General features: G+C 25.1%; 1 protein-coding gene across 1 annotated transcript; it reads right to left on the bottom strand.

Annotated features, from left to right (window-relative positions):
- Window positions 1-8938: 8938 nt before the first annotated feature.
- LOC145833591 (methyltransferase-like protein 25B) lies at window positions 8939-15050 on the bottom strand. Its single transcript, XM_082940749.1, has 10 exons — window positions 14930-15050; window positions 14482-14585; window positions 14342-14415; window positions 13769-13860; window positions 11749-11793; window positions 11228-11365; window positions 10737-11118; window positions 10476-10608; window positions 9739-9923; window positions 8939-9369 (listed from the first exon to the last, which is right to left on the bottom strand). Exons 1-10 carry the CDS (start codon window positions 15029-15031, stop codon window positions 9269-9271), a joined length of 1356 nt encoding a protein of 451 aa, XP_082796875.1. The 5' UTR covers window positions 15032-15050; the 3' UTR covers window positions 8939-9268.
- Between the last annotated feature and the right edge of the window lie 5457 nt (window positions 15051-20507).

Here is a 20507-nt window from a genome sequence, read left to right as displayed (position 1 = left end):
GAAAAAAAGTTTTTTAATTATTCTATTTATTTTAATAAATTTTACTACCTAATTTAAAGTAGTTGTATTTACTGAACAAATTAGTAAAAATATAAAATATTTTATCTTAAATTAATTTTGAACAAAGCTGCTATAAGGTTTTAATATAAGTTATCGATACAACTTTCTAAATTTTTTAAAGTTAACTCTTTGAAATATAATTTAAACTTATTTTAGCCTAAGCCAATATTTTTCAATGCTTTTTTGAATGCATTAGAAAGCTTTTAAACTTCGTTGTTTGATGATATAAAATGAGCAATAAAGGGGCCATGAGGTGATAGTTTGAAACATACACTAGATATCTGGATTTGATGAGGAAGAGCAAAAAAAACAAAAAAGGTCTTAGGCATTTTTAATACTTGATATTATTGAAAAATTTAAAGAAAATTAGGGGGAGCCACAAGGCCATAATTTGAAACTTAAATTAGATATACTGTAGTTGATGATGAGGAGCAAAAAAAGTAAAAAAGTCTTAAGCGTTTTTAATGGTTGGTTTTTGAGTAATCTTGTTGTAGGGGGCCAAAGCTTTTTTAATTTTTTTTAAGAGGGGGCCTTATGCTTATAAAGTTTTGGAAACCCTGATTTAAACAGTTTGGTTTGAAATCCGAATAATTAAATTTCTTTTAAAACACGCACCTCTGCCTGGATTTAAAATTTGTACTTAATTGTTGTCAACTTGATTTGTTGGACCACCCGTGAGCAGACTCTTCCCTGGACTTAAAAAAAAAAATTAATGCTAAATTTATATAGATCCTTTAAAACAATAAGTAAGTTAACCAGTATTTATTCATGTTCTTTTCATACTTATACGTGCTTCACCAAAGGAGTTTTTAAATAGTGTGTCAAGTATTCTAATGATGTCAAAGACTGTAAAAATGTTATAAATACTTGATATTTTAAACCTAGATTGAACTTCTGGCCAAATGAAATTAGTTTTTAAAGCAGATGCGTTATGAATAAATTTTTATTTAACAAAGCGATTGCAAATTCGAAATTTCTTCGCACTTTATTTTTCAACACTAAACGCAAGACGAAATTAACATAGGAAATCAATATTTTTATTACAAAACTGATAAAAAGTAACACTATGGTGTCTATGCGTCAAAAAAATTTTGAATTAAACTTTTAATATAACTTATCTAAGCGTTTTTCTTTATCTCCTTTGACTTAATTTTTTTTAACTAAGAAAAAGTTAAGTATTATTAAATGTATACTGCCAAAGTTAGAAAAGCTTGGAAAGATTTTCAAGTAATAAGCTTGACGTATTCAACATTTTTTTGCGCTGTTTGTCCCGATCCTAGTAATATATATTATTAATTCAGACCATTTTTTAAAAAGTTTGTTTATTGTTCACTAAGTTAGGGTTATATGTTAAAATGTTAAGTTTATTGATCGTTAAAAAATATGCTTAAAGTATTTGGTCCTAGGACCTGGTGCACAAAAAAACCTTTCGGTTATCGAGTCGCACACCACTGATACTTTTTAACGTCTTGTCCAGGACATTTTTATAGAATATTTCTTTTTACAATTCAAAATTGCATGTATAATAAATTTTTGGTGAAATATAACTACTAGATTTTAATACTTTTTATTCATTTATCGACTAGACTTTAAAAAGACTATTATTGAATGATATGCCCTGCATAAAAGTCTAATAAAAAAAAACTTCTGTCACTGGATCAATTAACAAAAATTAAGTTATTCAAACATAACTAAAAAAAATGATATGAATTTTTAATAAGTGTCAATAAAATATATTTGATTTTTTTTAGCTATTAAATTTTTCATTAATTTATTTCTAAAACTAACCACATCAAGACTCATAAAAAAATTCTCAACATTAATTGTACTTTTTATTTTTAATAAGTATCCATACATTTTTTATTTATTAAACTTTTAATTTTATTAGTTTTATATAATTAGATTCATTATAGTTTTATCCAGTTTACGAGTTTTATGTACCGTTAAGCATCAAAAAACTCCATTTAAATAACTTTTATATTACTTATTTTTAACTGATTTCACTAGTATTTAGTTGTAAAGTTAAACACAAAAGTGTACATTTTTTTATTATTTGGAGCCTGTGCTCGTAGGCCGTTGGGTTAATTTAATCAATTTATCTAACGTTCAGAAAACATGTTCTTCACATAGAAATAAACTTTTAGTTCACATAACTGAAATTATAGAGCTCTAAATGTAATTGAAATTTATTTGCAGGACTTCAAATTTAAGTCCATTCGAGCAAGTTTTATTTCAAAAAAAAAAGATTTTATAAGAAAACTTTAAACTGTTTGTTGTTGTAAAATTTACAAAATTTAATAAAAAGTTCTAAAACAGACTAATTGTTATTGAGATGAGCAATAATTTTAAAAGATTTTAGAAAAAAACATCGTGGAAAGGCACTACTTTACATTTACGTTTTACTTGTTTAAATTTAGAATATATTTTTAGAATAAAATCATTTTTAATCCTTTTAATCCATAAATTAGAGTTAAAGTTTCTTTTTTAATGCTTTTGATTTGTCACAAAAAATAACAAGAAACTTAAACAAAACAGGATATCATAACAAAACTTATAATAATTAGTTGTTTAGTATAAAAATTAGCAAAACTTTTGATGTTTAATTATTCAAAAGTACAAACTAATATAAATTAAACAGTAAAATGATAAATAATTAAAAATAACGGGAACTTAATGTTATACTTTAATTATGATTTTTATAAAGACTAATTACCAATCTTAGTTTTAAGTTTAATGTTACTGTTTAAAATTAACAAAACAAAATGGGGATGATATTTATAAAGGATTTTTGAAAATGAAAACTTTATTTCTAAGGACATAGAAACAGTTTTGTATTTGAAAAGAATAGCTATTTGTATTTGTTTAAATTATATTTGTATTTATAATATAATTGAATAGTTATTTGTATTTTGTTACTGAATAAACTTATCAAAAAACTATTTTATTCTAACTTAACACTTAAGTAGTTTGTAGTTGTGAATTTTTTCAATATTGAAATGAGTTAAGCTGTTAGGTAGCTTATTCCGTAGATTTCAAAAAAAAAGATATACCACTGACTGCAGTTAAAATAACGCTTGCATGTTTTCTTTGGCGGTTTCCCTTCTGTCAATATTTTTGAAAAAGGTTTAAATTTATAAAAGAATACTGGAACTAAACAATTTTTAAAACTTTTTTTCTTTTAAATACTTAGATCCAAACTTAATTAGCAGTCTCTTATGTTAAGATGTGTTCGGTATATTACAGCAAATAAAAATGGATCGTTTTTAAAACCGACTTAGTGTATTAGTATATTTTATAAGACAAAATCTTAGTGTTTAATTTCAGTCTAAGACGATCACATATAGTATATAAATATATAAAAAAAAGTATTTTCTAGTCCTTGTCATGAGGTATTGTAAAAATCGTATGGTCGTAATTGAAATAGTGGTTTAATTTAAAACTTTATTTTAACAAACTTTAAGTTTTTTCAACATTTTATTAGAAACTAAAATAGTTATATTTGTTTTAAAGCCAGTTAAGATGTTATGAGTCTTTAGAACGTTAATTTTGTTACAAAAAACTATGGTCTTAGTTTTTAGCAACTGATATTTTCAATATAAACATAATTTAAAATATATTTGATTCATTAAGCACTTTTTTATTAAAACAAGTTTTATATCGCAGAGAATAACAATATCTAAGAAAGAGTTTCACAAACTTAAAGACTAAATTGTTACTTTTTAAGCTAAAAAATAAAAAAAACTTCTTTTAATTATATTTACTTTTAGTTTTTTTTTTCACATATTTTGGAAGTACTTTTTACACTATTGTTTATTGAACGAAAAAAAAAAGCGCTCAAATATTTGTTCCAAGGACCTGGTGTACGAAAAACCATTTGGTTATCGAGTCATACACCAGGATACAGTTTAAATTCATGTCCAGGACAAGTCTAATAATACATTTAAATTATGTAGTTCGGTGTAGATAAGTTTTAAGTGCTTAAAAAAACTATCTCATTTGAACTACTTATTACTACGCCATAGTTTTTCTACTTTTAAAGTATATACAACAGTTGTTACAACTAAACTGTTTTGTATAAAAGATGATAATACAGTAACCTGCCACTTAGGTACACATTCTGAAAACAGTGCAAAAGTGCGTACTGAACAGGCAGAGCGTACATAAGAACTTTTGGTCTATAATTACTTTCATTAAGCCTAATAAAAACATGTTGAATGCCACTAAAGCTTACAAATGACTATCACTCCAAAACCAAACAAAAATTTTAACCATAGTAACAAAAAAACGTTTGTTATAGGAATCATTAAAAGTCTTGAGTATTTTTATATGTATGTAAATTTATACTCAAACAACAGAGCTTTTAAGCCTAACTAGTATTTCCTTACACCTTTAGAATTTACTTAGTGTATACTCAGTTAATGATTTCTAATAATTAAGGCTTTTTAGAACATATATTATGCTTATACTAATTAAGGTTTAATCAAAAAAGCTAAATTAGGGTTATAAAGTTTTAGTCCTGCTCACTTATAGTTTAGCTTTATTTTTGTTTTTTAGCTTGTTGTATAGATAGAAAACACAACAGTTAAGAATAATGTTGACAGTAATAGATTTATATAGAGTACTTAAAATTTTAATTGATTTTAAAAGTTTACTTTTTATTTATTTTGTTTATATGTATTTATCATCGCTACCAAAATCTAAAGTCACTTAGGCGAACCCGGATTAGTGTCCGCTAAACCCAAACGATAAGTTAGACTAACAGACATGTTTTAAAAAGCATTTATTTCTTTATAAATTTCAGTCGTAAAATTCTTTATTTTCATTAATACCGCTTTTTACATTTATTTTCAATCATGGACTATGTTAATGTTAATTTACTGTTTATTACTTTCGCTTTTCTAAATTTTGTATGATCTTCTAAATATTTTTTATTCTTATGTTTTAATCATAAGGTATGCAAATTTAAATTGCACTATTTATTATTTTTGAATTTATAAATAAACTGTTATACGTTTGTTTTAAGTATTGGATTTGATACACATTTTGTAAATTTATATTTTTTGTCCTTTACATTTAACCTATTTAAACCTGCTGCAGTATGAATTGTTTTATAATATATAAATAATTTTTTATTACTACTTTTAGGTTGGTTTTTTCAATTAAAATAGTACCATTTTGAACACAGCGTTTTTCAGTTAAGAAGTTCGTACACAATAAGCAGTGCGTACATAAGAAACGTGTATCTAAAGGACAACTCGCTCTACTTACAATTACGAACTCATGAATTTATTTCATAGGGGTGTTAATTAAACCTAAAACTAAATGTTGGTTTAGTTTATATATACGAAAAACAGAATATTTTTAATAAAAGTTTAGTTGAGACAAGTTGTTTTTCGGTTGCATCACAGACTTATTATCAAATTAAACAAGATACCTAAGTTTTAACTAGCTTTTGCTTTTGAAATGATATTTGCATGTATATTTTCTATTATTACCTCTTAGTGAGTAATTATTTTTATAAGGTTTAAATAAAGTTTGAGAATCAATAGTAGTTTCATTGTTAATCAGTTTAAAAAAAGTAATAAGATCAAATTCATGTCTTCTGTACTCTAAAGTTTTTATATTAAGCTTTGTTAGTCTGTCTATGTAAGATGTAATGAAATGTTGCACCGATTAAAGATTGATCTCGTAAATTTTCTGTAAATAGATTCTAGTTGGTTGATGTCTTTCATAGAACATAGAGACCATAAAGATGTGTTGTATTCCATCTTAGGACGGATGTAAACTAGGTAAAAATTTTTAAGAATTACCAAATCCGTAGATATAAAGTTTTTTAGAATTTGAAAAGATAAAATTGATGCAGTACGGTAAATATAGTTAATGTGATGGTTCCATTTTAAATTATCTGAAATAAAAATTCCAAGGTCTTTAAATACTTCAGTTTTAGGTAAGATTACATTGTTTATTTTAAACCCAAACGTTGGAAATAGGTGTACTTCTGTGAATATTCAAAACATGACATTTGCTTGGATTTAGGTTTATCTCCTTTCTTTTAACCAATGGTAGATTTATATAAAGATTTTTGTAAAACTAAGTTAGATTGGCTAAATATTTTTGTGTCGTCTGCAAAAAGCTTAATGTTGCTATTAGAATCAACTTCTGAGACTAAATCATTTATATAAATTATAAATAAAAGTGGGTCAATAACTCATCATTGCGGAACTCCACTAAAAATTGGTAAGGATACTGAGAACGTGTTACCGATAACTACTCTTTGTGTTCTTTTCTGAAGAAATTCTTTAAACCAATCAACTAGATTTCTATTAATTTTGTTTTGAGGTAAGAGTCAAACGCTTTCAGAATGTCTGTATAAATTACATTGATAGATTTATTGGTAAAAAAAGATACTAACCATGAATGAAGGCAATCCAATAATTGAATACAGGAAGTTCGTTTAGGAAGAAAACCAAGTTGTTTCGGAGAAATAAGATTATTTAAGAAAAGATGATTAAGTATTTCTAATGAAATTATATGTTCAAAAGATCTGCAAAAGCTACTAGTTAGTGAAATTGGTCTGTAGTTTAATGGATTATTTTTGTTTCCTTTTTTGTATATTGGTATAGTATAAGATATTTTCCATTCCTTGGTATGAAAGATATAGCTAAAGAGCAAATAAAAATTAACGAGATTGGGAAAATGAGAGAGCAAATAATTTGTTTTAAAAAATACAAAGGTATATTTTCTGCTGTTCTGAGTATTCTATCTTTTAAATGATTTAGAGACTCAATTATTTCATTATTACTAATAAAAAAATCCTGCATTTCAGGACAACTTTTATCAATAAGTTTAAAATGTTCATCATCATAATCTTTACTAAATAATTTTTGGAATGATTTATTAAAATACGGACTTTATCAAAGTCAGAAGTTAATGGTAAGTTATTTTCATCAAGTAAAAGGGGAAAGGAAGGTGATAGATTTAGCTTTGATTTTACAAAAGAGTAATTTTTTTTTGAATTTGTTTTTTGACAAAAACTTTTTTCATGTTGTATTTCGAAATTTTTTACAGCTTTTTCGTATGCTTTTAAAACTAGCTTGTATTTGTCAGTAATCTGCTGATCTAACTTGCATTTTTTGTATAGTTTTTGCTTTTCTTTCAGTAGCCTTTTTAAATTAGAAGGATATATATTACGTTTTCTATTTTTCTTTTTCAAGGGTACAAATTTTTTGACTGTAAGATTATTAATGTTAACAAATGTATTATAAAACTCCTGTAATTTCTCTGGTTTATCATAAATAAATTTCCAATCTATACTTGACAAATATCCGTTAATACACTTAAAATCCGCTCTGGAAAAATCTGGGTAAAGTGTCACAGTAGCTGATTTTATGCTCTTATTAACTTTAGGTATGAAGTTTTTACTCTTATTTTTTATACTTAAGTAACGAAAACAGTTTTTACTGTTTTAACACAACAAATAAGTTTTATTCAAAATATTACTCAAAAAAACTACTTTATTATCATAATTAATTTTATAGCTGTAACAATAAGCAAACGCTATCACTTTGTTATACTAGCACGTTACAATTAAGTTTCATAATGTTCTTGTTTTGATTACTAGGTTCATGATGCAAAAAAATTAATATCATCTTAATTAGTATCTCACAACACAAATATAATGTAATATTTCCCACGAACGCAGCAGTAGAAAACATTTATGCGTTTACATACTTGAATTAAAAATTTTACCAACATATTAACATAAAAAGGTATATATGAATAGAATCAAGAGGACATTAATCAACGTAATTGAAAATGAACTTTGAGAACAGATTGTGAACCAATTGTTCGAGTTAATTTGCAGGAAAAGCTAATAAAGACAACAAACAAACTTAAATAAAAACAGTTTGCGCAACAATTAACAAGGATAAACGTTAATGGTAAACACTGAAAGCCAAAGCCTTGAAGAGTTAACTCTAGAAATACAAGTCAAAAATGACTAATCTTGTTTCAATGGTAGTTTGTTGTTCTAATTATTTATTAAAAATCTGTTAAATTGATCTTCCAACGATTACTATTAATACTAATTTGTTTTTAAGCTGACTTCAGTTAAAGATTGAAACTTAACTATAACCGTTTAGAAAAATGTAATCTACTACTTAGTTTTGAAAATATATAATCCATTTTAAACAATGTAAGTATAGATAAAATTTAAAGAGTTGAAATGCAGAATTAGTATTAATTTGTGTAAAAATATTTTTTTTGTGGAAACTTCGAAAAAAATATTATATATGTAAATTTTTTTTTCAACTGTTACACTTTATTAAAAAAAACTGAAATGCTAAAATAAAACGTTAGAATATGCATTTACTTTTGGTTAGTCTTGAGTAGTTGTTTTTTAATTTTAGAATTTTTGAAGAAAATAAAACTGGTAAATATTTTTATCAATTGTTTATAAGTTACAATGTTATCTTCGATTTTTTACAATGTTTTAGAATAAAATGTTAATACATTTAGTTTAAAATAAATAAATTTACAGGTTTTTACATCTAGACTACATCCTATTAAATTTTAAGTTAAAAAAATATAACAAAAAGCATATGTAAAAACATTAAGGTTTAAGTTTATTTCAAAGTTTTAAAAAACTTTAAGGTTTAAGTTTCGTTTCAAAGTTTTAAAAACTTAAAAAAACTAAAGTTCTTTTCTTTTAAATATTATAATTATACAATTAAACTTTAAAAAAAAGTTATAATAAAACTTTTAAAATTTTATTTCTAAAAATAAAATGTATCAAAAATTCATAGTTTTAAGTAGTTTAATAAAAACTACTAAACCAAATATTTAAAAAAAATAGTCAAAAAATAATTATTTATGTGTTTAAAAATAAAGTATCAGTAATGGAAGAAAAATTCTTATGTTTAAAGTAACTCAAGTAAATAAGGAACTAAAATATTTTAAGCTTTTAAACGATTGTTTAAGAATCATATTTTACTAAATCACAACGTTTTTAAGAAGTAAGTTTAATTTTCAAAGAAACTGAGTTAGTAAGTTTTGTCAAAATGTTTAAAAATAATTAAAATTCTGTAAGTCTTAATCAGTCAAAAACAAATGTCTTCTATAACACACAATTACCTACAAAACACCTAATTTACTGTAACACCAAAATTTCCTAAAATAAACACGAATGTTAAAATGACTAGTAATAATATCAACTATCTGAGTCTAATTTTTCGTTTTTGTTGCAGATAATAACAAAGCACCGAGGTGACAAAACTGGATCGAAAACACACTCTAACTTTGGGTGGAAACCTGTAAAATTGTAAAAAAAATATTTTAATAAACTTGATCACAGATTTTAGTTTTTTAAAAATAGAAAATGTAGTATAATCAGTGAATCTGCAATTTAATTTTTCAAGTATCTAAATGAATATATATTTTAACAAGAAATATAACTGTTTAATTTGCAGTCAAATGGTATCAATTGATTGTCATTTAAAGTTTATTTTCAGACTAAAGAAAAATTTAGTCTAAAAGTAGTCATTAAAAAAAGTAGTATGCTTGTTTTTAAATAAAACAAATACCAAATTAAATTTAAAAAAGGTATTATTTTTTTTTTAATTTATACAAGCATAAATCATAACAACGAAATAAAACTATTGAAATAATATATGCACAAACCCTGTTCAAACAAGTAGAGCATTCTGTCGAGCACGACAACAGTTTCGATGACGGGAGCAACCAGCAGTGACAAGGTGAAATAAGTCGTGACGTCATTCCACCTGGTCATCAGTGACTCGCACATTTTTATTTCCTCTGCGCTCGCTTCTTTCAAGCGCAGGTTTTTCAAAGCTCTGTTGACGTATCTGTAAGTATTTTCTAGTTTTAAAAGTTTAGTTATTTAATTTCAAGAAAAAAACTTGAAACAGCTATATGTTTGACAAGTATCAAATAATAACAAAAAAAAACATATATATATATATATATCAATTATGATCACTTAAATATTTAATATCTTTATACATAAAGTTTTCGATTAAAGTTTTTTTTTTAAAATTAAACTCGTTATTTAACATATTTATAGTAAAGTATGAATAATAAGAAATACACCTTACAATGGCGTTTTAAATTAATTAGTTTTCCGAGCTAGTCATATTAAATAGTTTTTAAATTTCATTTTATTTACTTAATAAACGCTAGTATTATAAAAATTTTGTACGAAGTAATAATTATTTAGAAACTTTATAAAATGTTATTACGAGCTTATAAAGCTTTAACTAAAAAAATAACTTTAAAAAATTCCAGGTACACAACTTTCAAAAAATTATTAAAACACTTGAAAACTGTTTTCTAACATACGTTTTTATTAAAACTTATAACCTTAACAAAACAAATTATTTAAATTAAATTTTACTTACTCAGTTGTACTTAATAAGTGAGAATTTCTACAACAAACTATTTTTGAACATTTAAGTTTTTCATCACGATTATCAACAATCAACTTTTCTAATGTCGCTCTCATGCAATGAACTTTTAATTTCTTTACATTCTCTAATAAAAATTAAATTTTGAAGTATTAGTACTAATTTTTAAGTTAAAAACATGATTCATTAAAATAACTGACAACAAAATATACAAATATTGAAACAGGCAAACTTAAAAAGTAGTTTCTTACATACCAGTAAACCTTAGTTGATAGTTTTCATTTGAGTGACAGGCTAGTTCAAGACTTTTATAACCGAGACTGGCATCCTTATTTTTCATATAATCAGAAATGGGAAAGCCACTTTTTTCCTGATCTTTATCTACCATCTTCATGTAGCAACATGCCACTGAAACCAAAGACTTTATTCTACTGTCTCTTGCAAAGTTTTTCACCATAAAAACACTCAGATTTCCGCAGGCATGAAGCCCAGTTAATAGATGTTTTTTGTTCAAATTTTCAATACTCAACTGCTCAAGTAAAAGTTTAGATTCTGACATGTCTATGTATTTGCTTACATGTCTGGCCTTTTTAAAACATGTTTGTTTAGATTCTTCTTTTTCTTTTATTCTTAAATGCTAGAAAAAATAGTTTTTGATTTTTTTAAACACAAAATATAAGATTAAGTCTTTTAAGTAGAAAAGAGATACAAAAGTACATTTTATGTAATTAAAAATACAAACCAACTTTCAATTTTTTAATAATCTGTTCATCAAGTTCATCTGCCTTGTGTACTAATTTTTCTTGACCTTCAACACCTATAACTTCTAAATCATAATTCAATGACAAATACCTCGACAAGTGGCCTCTACCTGAACCTACATCCTGAGTTTTTTAAGCTATTTTATAGATCTTTAAAAATTGAGCGTGATAGTGACATACTTTTTAAGAAGTGAAAAATTGTATCAGTTTCTATTTACTCTAAAAAAACTATAAGTTAGTTGAACTTTTTATTTTCAAGTTTTTGTAATTTGGAGAATTAGAATTTTTTAACAACAAATAAAAAAATTTTAAGGTTGTTTAGAAATAATTTTTAGGGTAAAAAATAACTTTAAATTACCTTTTCAAGATAGTTAAGTAAATTTTTTTGTTTTACTAAAAGAGAAGAAATATGTTTGATCCGTTTAAAAAAAAGAGTCTAAATACACTTTAAAATTTTTTAAACCTTACAAAAAAACTAGAATAATGAAGTTAAACTCAAAACTTACTATAACATTATTACAATTTCTTGTGTTGTAGTTTGAACTTATCAGCTGTAAAGTATTATTACTTTAGCCCAAAATGTTTGAAAACATTTTTATGAAATATTTTACTAATATATTTTAATATACTATAGTACTACAGAAAAATTACTACAACTGGTTTGGAAAAAAAATCAGCATTTGAATAATCTAATTATTAAAATATCAAACTAGTATAAAATTATTAAAAAAAATCTAATTTATTCAAACTAAACTCTTACAAAATAAAAACGATAATAACTATTATTTATCAAATACAAACTAAAGTTTATAATACTTAAAAATTGAGTTTACCTAAGCAATGTAAAATAACTTTATACAAAAAATATACTTATACGCATAAAACTAGTCCAATGAAACAAATTAAGGAGCTAAATCTTTACAACTTTTTAATATAAAAACAGTAAAGCAAATAACAAATTACAAGCTATGTTAAAGCTAGCTAAACTAAAAATGTTAAAAATGATAAAAAATATGAAAGAAAGAAAAATTTAAAAATAAAGAAAAATGCTACGATTTGTAAACTGCAATACTATAAACAAATTTATCAAGGTTTGTTATTTATACCAAAAGAAAATTTAATAATTAAGTTAAGTAAAAATTTTACGAAGATAACAAAAAATAAAATAGCTATAATAAAACTGGCAGAAATACTAAAAGAGTATTTATTGTGTACATGGTTGCCACTCATCTAGATGAGAAAAATTTCCTGACTTTTCCTGACTTTTTACCAAAATTTTCCTGACTTTTCTAAATCAAACTCTTAAATTAAACTTATTCTAAAATACATAATCGAACACTTGAAACTATATAAAGCTTTCAATCTAGTTTTAATACAGGTTAAAAACAACAGTTTTTTGCTGAATTCTATCATCAAACTTCCAGTACATCACTTAAACCATCTGTGTATGATTGATGTTTGTAATAAACAGCTCTATCAGCAAAATACTTGTATTATTACCTTAAAAACACAGCTTGTCTGAAAAAAGACACAAATTTTTAGCATTTACTAGCATGAATGTATCTAGGTAAACTAACAACATATAAGGAACTTTGTCATCTTTATATTTTTGAAAAAACTTGTTACATAAAATACTAAACTAACTGCTTAGTTATAAAGAACTCAATTATTTACTTAAACAAAAAACACTTTGATTCTAAAATTATGCTAGATAAACTTTTGTGTATATACCACAGTTTCACTATGGAAGTGTCCTTGCTACAGACCATCAATACTAAAAAGCTTACAAAATCTGCTTGTTCAAGTAGGGTACTTGTTTAATATGTTAATAGAAAATTATTGCAGTTTTATAAAGGATATTTTTCTAATTTATACCAGATGAAGGCATTGGAAATAAAATTAAATATTTTTGTAAATTTCTATGAAAATTTTGGAATTTTTTTTCTGACTTTAAAGGACTTTTAATTAATTTTTACCATTTGAAGGCTTTGGAAAACAAGGAATTTTGTAAATTAAAACAGACAAAATCTGACTTTCTTTTTTAAATTTTATTAAATTTCCTGACTTTTCCTGACTATTTTTCAAAACCCCCCATTTTTTCCTGACTTTTCCTGACTTATGTGATTTTTTTTAATTTTTCCTGACTTTTCCTGATTTCCTGACTTTTCCTGACCGAGTGGCAACCCTGTGTGTATTAACTATGGTAAACACAAACTTTATAGAGAAAAATATGTACCCTAGTTTCCTTATATTTTTCACTTCAAAACACATTCTTTAAAAAAAAACTATTATAAAAAAATTAATTGAGATTTTTTATTTAGAACAACAAACCCAAAAACTGTTAAATTTTAGTATTCCTAGAATAACAATATATATTTTTTTGTTTTAACTTTAATATCTTACACACCAATACAACAATATTAACATAAAAAATAAAATTTAGTATACAAGTAACATTATTAAACTAGAGTAAAATATTTAAATACCTTTAGTTAACTGGTCTATCATACTGAAAGCAAAACTAACTAAAGAAAGTTCTTGTATTTCATGCTGCTTCTTAGGTTTAACATTTTTGATGAAAGCTTTGTTGTACTTTTCTAATGATATAAGAGATTTGTCTGAAAACAATAATTACCTTGTGTAAAAAAAAGTACAATATTTAGCATAGTCTAAATTATAAAAAGGAAAAACTCAATTATTGAGTCATTTTTTATCTAAAACTTGCAGTAAAAAAACATTATCAACCTTACTTTCAAATAAAACATCTATGCAACTAAATTTTCAATATAATCGTATGTATATATAATGTAGTAGAAAATACGAATAAAAACTTTTATTAATATTTTTTTAAATAGACTTAATTAATTACTTTTTTAACTAATTCTGTTGCATTTTAAAAAATAAATTAGTAATAGAAAATATTTGACAAATAAAATCTTTTGAAATCTTGTATTGAGTATAACTTTAGTAAAATTTTCAAAATTATTAGAACTTATTCTTAAACTATTTTGAAGTAACTTTTTTTTTTCAATTTAGTGAGAATAAATTAATAAACATCACAGAACTTTATGTATATGTATATATAACTAAATAAAAAACCTCTTTTTAAAGAAAGTGATCTAGAAAGCTTTTTGAATTCAATAAAAGATGCAGGAAGAACAAGGTTTGAGTTCCTGAAATTTTTAAAAATAGGTGTAAGGTTGTTTATGTAACTTTTTTAGTGTTTTAAGTAAACTAACGTTTTTTCCTGCAAAATACTGCTTATTTTTTCAATAGGTAAACTTTTAAATGCTGTAGCCCACTCTGGTGGAATTTTCTCCCATAAAGACTCAGTGAAAAATTGCTAGGAAAAATAAATTCTAACTTTATAAAACATAAGTATATAGTTTTTCACATGTGTTAGCTGTATGAAAATTGTATTAAAATAAATATAATTAACCTTTGTAAAAAACAAGCTGTAAATTTAGTACCAAAGTATGATATATTTTTATTGAACGATCTAAAAAAATTGTATACTATGCTTACTTAAAAACTAAATTCACAAAACAATTTTAAGTTTTAAGCAGAAATAAACTATTACACAGAATTTACATCAAAACATTGTGATCATAAACTTTTGGACTATTAGAAATGTTTTTTTTTGTAATGATAGAAATTACTTATTATAAATACTAATTTAAAACTTACTATTATGTAGGATTCACTTAAATACTCATATTTTTTAATAAATTTCCAACATTCTGAAAGATGACTTTCAATTTCACACTTATTCAGCTTAGAATATTCCATTTATAATTACAAAAAAACTAAATGTATAAGTTGGAAATAATAGTTTTAAAATTAGTAATTCTTAAAAGAAGAATTAAAATAGGTTATAAAAAAAACTAATAATCGAAACAGTATAATAAATTAAAGTGAATAAGAACAAATAATATTACAAAGAATTTCTACGCTTTAAAGTAAAATTAATGTTCTGATTAAACATAAACTAGATAAAGTTTATTAGTAAAATATTTAAGGAAAAGTATTTAAAATTATTAAAAATATTGTGGTTCTTTATTACAAAACAAAACTTTTAAGTAGATTTAATCAGTCAAAAGTATGAAAAACTTAAAAATAAAAGTAATATTTTAGAAAATTAAAATAAAATGTTTTAAAAAATATGTGAAATAGCCACAATATTGCAAAAATTATAAAATGTAAACTAGCCTGAGCTTGTGTCAAATTTTATGTAAACTTAAAATAGTGTCAATCATCTTCTTCATATATAACAAGTAAGGATATAATTTTTTTTTTTTAATTCTTGTTTTTGATCATTTTTTAAGTTCTTTCAGAAACTACCTGCCTTCAAATAAATTTATAAATGGTCTTAGTTATATGAAATTTAAATGAGTCACTACAAATCAGTCCGAGACAGTTTAAGATTATGAATATACCTAAACACTTTTACCTTGTAAATGTTTGCTTTTACATTAAAATTGTATTAAACTAAACTTGTTTACTATTTATCTTATAAGAACTTGTAGTATGTGTTTAGCAAGAACATATGCAAAAATTTCAAAAATTAAAGAAAACCTGAAGTTATAACAATTCTGATAATATATTTTATTACTTTCACTTATGTTCAAAGTTGTTAGTATGACAATGAGCACATAGCAAAAAATTATATAATCATAATATTCCAAGTTAAAGCAAATTTATTAGGTACTTAGTACAAAATTATTTAATAGTGCATTCTGGCAACCTTTCTTGTACTTATTGGTCTACCTGTTCCAGATTTTGCTTAGATCTAGATCCATCAGGATCGGAAAGTTAAAAAAAAATTTCTGGACCCATATCCAATAATTCAAAAAATAAACTAAAACTATTTTTTATATAAACAAAACTAAAACTGTTTTTATAAAAGCAAGATTTTTTTAATAGATCCTAAAAACCACTAATGATAATAACTCAAAACCCTAAAAGTTTTAATTAGTTACTAAGCATAAATATTTACCTATCATAATTGATTTTACAGATTGTAATTATGTAGGTTTACAAACATTAAAAATTATTTTGAGTTGCTATAGAAGTCACAAAAGTCTTGATTCAAACTCTTATAACTTATGTTTTATTTGCTGTTTATTAGCATGTATTTTACTTATATGGAGTAGAAAAGATTGATTTGTTGTATATTATTATGCTTTTTACTTAACATTTTATATAAGTACTTACTTTTATTTTCATTTCATAATATCAAAAATAAAATTATTTGTTTTTAAGCTACACACTTTATAGCTTAAAAAAAAAGTAGCAGTAAAAAGTTTAGTACTTATTCGTATTAATATTCAGTTTAAACAATAAATTGACTTTAACTGCTTGAAAACAAACTAAACTTGACAATAAATAAAGAACACTTAATTGAGAAAGAGCTAACGTTAATTTAAGTTAAATAAAGCAAGTACAGTTTATGTTGGACATTAAAGCAAACATTACATGTAATTACAAAAGTGTTATAAGATAAAATTATAAATAAAATAATGCCTATTTTTTTCATGGTAAAAAAATATCAAAATTACTCTTCCCTCTTCAACAGTAAGCGTTTTTTGAAAGTCAAACAAGAAATTTGTCATCTACTGTATTTATACTTGTCCCTTTAAAATTTACACTAAACTAACCAAAAAATATAAAGTTAAAATAAAAACTGTCTATTTAACTAAATAAATTCCTTGGTGACATGCCATTTGGCAAACACTCATGAGGTTAAAATCTCAACACTAAAAACCACAAAGTGTGGGAAAAATCAATGAAGCTCAAATCTCCAAGCAAGTTTCTGCTGACGCTGCTACAAAAACACATCACAATCCAATATGGTTAACTTTTTTGACAAACTTTTCTGACAAACTTTTGCTAATTTGCATATATAAAACCAAACTTCAGACAAACTTTTTAAATTTGTTTATCTTTCTAGACTAACTTTTAAAAAGTTAAAACTTGAAAAACTAAAATATATAAGGCAATAAAACAGGGTAACCCTAAATAGCGACAGCTAGCGGATATTGTTTTTAAATTAATTTGATAAAACTAGATTATTGGTTAGTTATAAGTAATAAAAAAAACTTTATTAAATTCAAAAAACAATATTAAACAGAAAACAAATGTATAGAAAAACAGAAACAAAAAATATAAAAAATAAAAACTAGATTAATGACAAGCTTTAGTTATTCCAATTTAGTAAAATACTATTACTTCAATCTCGGAAAATAGTTTATAAACATTTCGTGATAGTAACGCAAACTTTACTAGTCATAAAATATTATGAAATATTAAAATAATTTTTTTAAATAGTAAATGCTCTAAAAGTTAGACGAATGAATAGTATTGTTTAGATAAACATAAATATACTTTCTTCATAAATGAAAAAGCTAGGCAACCTACTTATTTACATAATCAATTTTTTTATTAACTGTAACTTTTTAACTTCTTATAATTAAAAGTCAAAACTCTACTGTGCAGCAGTTCATGCATTTACAACAGCATACAAAACTTTCATTACTTTATGTCCGTGTTTGTGAGGCTCAATAAACGTTGAGTTAGAGTACAAGACGTTAGTTTTAAGCTTTGTAATTTTATACACAGTTTTGGATGGTACTCAACAACAGTACGTCAAAAAAAAAATTAATAAATTTGGGGTCAACAGGACCCCGTGAAATTTTGAATATTAAATTAAGGTACAAGATGTTAGTCTTTAGCTTTGTAATTTTATACACAGTTTTGGATGGTACTCAACAATAGTACGTCGAAATTTTTTTTTATAAATTTGGGGTCAACTGGACCCCGTGAAATTTCGAATGTTAAATTAAGGTACAAGACGTTAGTCTTTAGCTTTGACATTTTGTAGACAGTTTTGGATCGTACTCAACGATAGTACGTCGAAAAAAAAATTAATAAATTTGGGGTCAACCGGACCCCGTGAAATTTTGAATATTAAATTAAGGTACAAGACGTTAGTCTTTAGCTTTGTAATTTTATACACAGTTTTGGATGGTACTCAACAATAGTACGTCGAAATTTTTTTTAATAAATTTGGGGTCAACTGGACCCCGTGAAATTTCGAATGTTAAATTAAGGTACAAGACGTTAGTCTTTAGCTTTGACATTTTGTAGACAGTTTTGGATCGTACTCAACGATAGTACGTCGAAAAAAAAATTAATAAATTTGGGGTCAACCGGACCCCGTGAAATTTTGAATATTAAATTAAGGTACAAGACGTTAGTCTTTAGCTTTGTAATTTTATACACAGTTTTGGATGGTACTTAACAATAGTACGTCGAAATTTTTTTTAATAAATTTGGGGTCAACTGGACCCCGTGAAATTTCGAATGTTAAATTAAGGTACAAGACGTTAGTCTTTAGCTTTGATATTTTGTACACAGTTTTGGATCGTACTCAACGATAGTACGTCGAAAAAAAATTAATAAATTTGGGGTCAACCGGACCCCGTGAAATTTTGAATATTAAATTAAGGTCTAAGACGTTAGTCTTTAGCTTTGTAATTTTATACACAGATTGAGATCGTACTCAACAATAGTACGTCAAAAAAAAAATTAATAAATTTGGGGTCAACCGGACCCCGTGAAATTTTGAATGTTAAATTAAGGTACAATATATTAGTCTTTAGCTTTGTAATTTTATACACTGTTTTGGATGGTACTCAACAATAGTACGTCGAAAAAAAAATTAATAAATTTGGGGTCAACCGGACCCCGTGAAATTTTGAATATTAAATTAAGGTACAAGATGTTAGTCTTTAGCTTTGATATTTTATACACAGATTCGGATCGTACTCAACGATAGTACGTCGAAAAAAAATTCAAAAAATTTGGGGTCAAGCCGACCCCGTGAAATTTTGAAAGCTTAATTAAGGTACAGGACGTTAGTTTTTTGCATTGTAAATTTATACACAGATTTAGATCGTACTCAACAATAGTACGTCGAAAAAAAATCTAATAAATTTGGGGTCAACCGGACCCCGTGAAATTTTGAATATTAAATTAAGGTACAAGACGTTAGTCTTTAGCTTTGTAATTTTATACACAGTTTTGGATGGTACTCAACAATAGTACGTCGAAATTATTTTTTATAAATTTGGGGTCAACCGGACCCCGTGAAATTTTGAATGTTAAATTAAGGTACAAGATGTTAGTCTTTAACTTTGTAATTTTTTACACAGTTTTGGATGGTACTCAACAATAGTACGTCAAAAAAAAATTCAAAAAATTTGGGGTCAACCGGACCCCGTGAAATTTTGAATGTTAAGTTAAGGTACAAGACGTTAGTCTTTAGCTTTGATATTTTATACACAGATTCGGATCGTACTCAACGATAGTACGTCGAAAAAAAATTCAAAAAATTTGGGTTTAAGCCGACCCCGTGAAATTTTGAAAGCTTAATTAAGGTACAGGACGTTAGTTTTTTGCATTGTAAATTGATACACAGATTTATATCGTACTCAATAATAGTACGTCGAAAAAAAAATTAATAAATTTGGGGTCAACCGGACCCCGTGAAATTTTGAATGTTAAATTAAGGTACAAGACGTTAGTCTTTAGCTTTGATATTTTGTACACAGTTTTGGATCGTAATCAACGATAGCACGTTGAAAAAAAATTCAAAAAATTTGGGGTCAACTGGCCCCTGTAAAATTTTGAATGTTTAAATAAAGTACAAGACATTAGTTTTTTGCTTTGTAATTTTATACACAATTTTGATATCTTCATAATTTAAATAAAAACACTGTAGAGTTTTTCATTTTATTGAAACGCACAGAACGAAATATATTTCCTACTCACTATTCAAATTGCTCCTAATTTTTAAAGTTTTTATTAATTAGTCTACTTTGCACAATGGGCAAAAAAAAGCTTCATCTTCAGCTGGAACAACAGCTAAGTTCAAGCACGAAGTATGGTACCACCTTTTACACAGATTAGCGCTGCATCCTATCTGTTTTACACACCATATTTAAAAGTACTTCTTTTCGCATTTCTTACTTGCTTTTTACTAGTAAATCGAGAATTTTCTCCTTTAAAAATATTTATATATCTGTTACCAAACTAAAATATTTCTTATTCATAAAATACTAAAAATAAATGTCAATTGTATTTTTTTTGAAATAAAAACATTGTACAAGTTGCATAGTATTATCTAACCGTCATAATTTTCTGTGGTACAATTCTGCGACATTTTTCTAGCAACATAGCTGATATTGTCATTTATATCAAGTAA

The sequence above is a fragment of the Thalia democratica genome, chromosome 1 (genome assembly GCF_965202585.1).
Source record: "Thalia democratica chromosome 1, ktThaDemo2.hap1.1, whole genome shotgun sequence".
NCBI classification, from domain to species: Eukaryota; Metazoa; Chordata; class Thaliacea; order Salpida; family Salpidae; genus Thalia; species Thalia democratica.
Note: the sequence above shows the minus strand (reverse complement) of the source record. Positions and strands in the feature narration are given on the sequence as shown.